The sequence below is a fragment of the Lipotes vexillifer genome, unplaced genomic scaffold (assembly GCF_000442215.2).
Source record: "Lipotes vexillifer unplaced genomic scaffold, Lipotes_vexillifer_v1.1 scaffold822, whole genome shotgun sequence".
Taxonomy (NCBI): domain Eukaryota; kingdom Metazoa; phylum Chordata; class Mammalia; order Artiodactyla; family Lipotidae; genus Lipotes; species Lipotes vexillifer.
In genome coordinates, this window is record NW_006770496.1 from 1,209,773 (window position 1) to 1,213,343 (window position 3,571).

A 3,571-nucleotide genomic window follows, 5' to 3' on the forward strand; every position below is an offset into this window, starting at 1 on the left:
TTCCCTACTTGATTCGTTATTTGGGAAGAATAAACTGGGCCCCCTTTTCCTCTTGGGAAGGAACTTGCCTTTGGTCTTACCTCAACGGGTATGTTAACCTGAGGGTTTAGTTATCTGTCTGCTGGTTCTCACTCTCAGCCTTGTGTTCCATAATCACTAATAAAGGAGGTATTTTAGTCTTTCATCTTCTGACTCTCTTTCATTTAGAACCTGACAGGAAAGAGGTATGCTATGTGTTTGGCTTCCTTAATTCTATAATTACTATTTGTGGTCTTCCTCTCCAATTCTCATAGAGGCATAGAATTTTAGAGTTGAAAAGAGTTTTTTTAAAAAAGACTGAAATTCATTTCACCATCTCATACCTGAGCCTGGCTGCCAGGTGGCTGTTCAGTCCTTGCCAGCACACTTCAGGTAATGAGGACCTTGCTCCCTCAAGAGGTGGCCCAGGGTGTCTGGCTGGGGATGCTCTAGATTGCGCTGAAATTCCCCGAGGAAGGTTTGGATCTGGCAGTATGGAGTTTTCAGGCCTGAACTTGGTATAAAACGTTCAGATTAGGTTTTCTTTGGGAGAGAGTATTGGCCTGAAGCCTGTTCGCTTTCAGATAATTCTTTTACAAAATTCATTTTCCAATAAGTAGTCAGAATTGGCTGAGGGAGAGAGTGAGTGTTCTATGTGTTTTTGGCATCTCATCCTGAGAAATTTCCCAACAATTCAGCGTGCCTGCTGCATCCTGAGCAAATTCTAGCTTGGGGCTTGTCTGAAACGGTACAGGAGAAGGGCCCACAAGGCACTTTATTAACCTCCTGGCCTCAGTGCTTCAGGGTGAGGGATGCGGTATTGTGACTCCCAGAAGACCAACTTCTGAAAGCTGAGCATGGTGCGTACTCTGGTGGCAGAAAAGAAAACTACCAGTGAAATTCTCCCGTCAATGCCAAAGATGCTAAGTGAAAGTTTCAAGACACTCACCTCAAATACACTTGCCAAGTGGAGGTGGACCGATTTGGGATCTGCTCATTTATGCTGTTTGTTCTTAACTTCAAGGAAAAATGCAGTAGGGACCAGCAACTGTTAAGAAACCAGGTTCCTTTCTAACCTTTCATTTAAAAAAGAACAGCTTTATTGAGATATAATTCACGTACCAAAAAACTCACCTTATAAAATGTTCAATTCATTGGATTTTTACTATATTCACAGATTTTTGAAATCATCACCATAATCAATTTTAGAACATTTAATCACCCCCCCAAAACCCTTGAACCCATTAGCACTCACTCTCAAATCCTCCTCTGCCAGCCCTTGGAAACCATTAATCTGCTTCCTGTTTCTATGGATTTGCCTCTTCTGATAAATGGAATCATAAAATATGTGGCCTTTGCCTCTAGGTTCTTTCACTTGATGTTTTCAGGATTCGTCCATGTGGTAGTGTGTATCAATACTTCATTTCTTTTTATGGCCTAATAATATTCCATTATATGGATTTACCACATTTTGCTTAGTCATCTGCTGATGGACATTCAGGTTGTTTACACTTTTGGCTATTATGAATAACATTTCTATGAACATTCATGTACAAGTTTTTATGTGGACATACAGTTTCGGTTCTCTTGGGTGTATATGTAGGAATGGTATTGCTGGGTCATATTCCCTTAATAACCTTTTTAAATTGCTTTTTTTGATTGCTGTCCTTGGGCCCCGTATTCCTGTTTTCTGGGTTTATATTCACTTCCTCTGTACTGAATGCTGTCCATGACTTGGTATAAAGAAACAGAACAGGAATAGACTCACGGACTTTGAAAACAAACTTATGGTTCCCAAAGGGGAAAGGTCGGGGAGGGGGGGGAGGGATGAGTTAACAGTATGGGATTAACATATACACGCTACTATATATAAAATAGATAATCAACAAGGACCTACTGTATAGCACAGGGAACTCTACTCACTATTCTCTAATAACCTATATGGGAAAAGAATCTGAAAAAGAATGGTTATATGTATATGTATAACTGAATCACTTTGCTGTGCACCCGAAACTAACACAACATTGTAAATCAGCTATACTCCAAAATAAAATAAAAATTAAATTAAACAAAAAGAATTGAAGGGAAAAAAATAAAGTTAATACATCTGGGACCCAGTTTAAAGTTCTTTGTGAAATAACTAAAAATTACTCAAGTGAGAATAAACTGAATCATATGAATGCTTATTATATAGAGTCTCTGCTAGATTATATTTACCTTTGTTCTCTTCTTTCCCAAACGTCCACTTAAAGATTTACAAAGATTTTGTTTTTCTTTTCCAGAATCGCAATGAAATAAAAAATGGCACTATCCTTCGATTAACCACATCTCCAGTAAGTTGATCTTTGTTTGTAGCTTTCTAGTAAAGTCTTTGATCTGCAGTTTGTTAAAGGGATTATGGAATGTTAATTTTTCACGGTGACTTTTGTGTGAAACAAAAGATCTTTGGACGGTCCTCATATTCTGGACTGGCAGGGATGCCCCTCCTTCTATTTCCCATTACAGAAAGGGCAATTTTTGTTCCAGGTTATGTGCAAGTAAATTGATCTTAAAGTTTGAGTTTTGGGGTCATCTCAGCAATTCTCATATTACAGATGGGATAACTCAGCTGTACTGATCGGTTTTACCTACCTGTCCACAGATCCACCTAAGGCCATCTGAACAAATTCAGACAACAAACAAAGGAAATAAAACTAGAGACAGCCCGTTACTTCCCTTTGAAGTCAGAGGGTGTGTCTGTGTGTGAAAGAGAGAGAGTGTTTAAGCATTTTCTAGTTTTGGTCAGTTATTATGACAATTCATAAAAATATAGTTTAAGAAATGTTTGCCACTTAACGCTGTTTCACTGACAGCTGATTCTAGAAAAAAAAACAAAAACACTTTAAAGTCTTCCAGATAAAAGCTGCTAAACAAAATGCTGCAGTATATTTAGATTACTATAGCTGACTGTGTTGCTTATCTTGATCTTTCTTGCTGGCTTATAAATACTTTGGGTAGTAACATTAGCATATTTAAACTACGTATTTTTCACAGTGCATTTTACCGCTTTCCTAAAAAATAATCTGCACAAAATACACCAAGTGTTACTATTTTCACTCTGCATATGTGATGAAAACTGTGTCTAGCTCTCATTTTCAGTTTCCACTGAAGCCATGTGGTAGGCTAAAAATAAATTTAAAAATTGGGAAAAGCATCTGGCTAAAATTAAATTGTGGGTACTGTAACCACCACAAATTCTTCTTGTCGAAAATTACATTAAGAGAGGCTTACAAACTCCTGAACATTTTACCCAGTAACATTTCGAGCCTAAACACAGTGATGGACTCCATAAGAATATGCTGCTGGCGTTGGCTGAACTGTCTTTTTGTACCTTCTTTTCCACTTAATGGGAATTATGATTCGTACTCATTTTTCAGTGGCTACATGATGAGCTGAGACATTTTTGTCTGCCTTAGCATTGATCTTCTTACTTTAGTCAGCATGAATTCATGTTAATTTGACCTTTAGAGACCATGGTTTCATTTGGGTTTTGTAGTTCCTATTTATCCTGCTG

The 3,571-nt window shown here is 37.9% G+C and overlaps 1 protein-coding gene across 4 annotated transcripts in view; it reads left to right on the top strand.

Moving 5' to 3' along the window:
- Positions 1-3,571, top strand: part of ELMO1 (engulfment and cell motility 1) — a 462,642-nt gene that overhangs the window by 58,666 nt on the left and 400,405 nt on the right. For all 4 annotated transcript variants that reach the window (XM_007446111.1, XM_007446110.1, XM_007446113.1 and 1 more), the window contains exon 4: positions 2,301-2,351. In XM_007446111.1, coding sequence (XP_007446173.1) covers positions 2,301-2,351 — 51 coding nt within the window. The remainder of the gene's footprint in view (positions 1-2,300; positions 2,352-3,571) is intronic.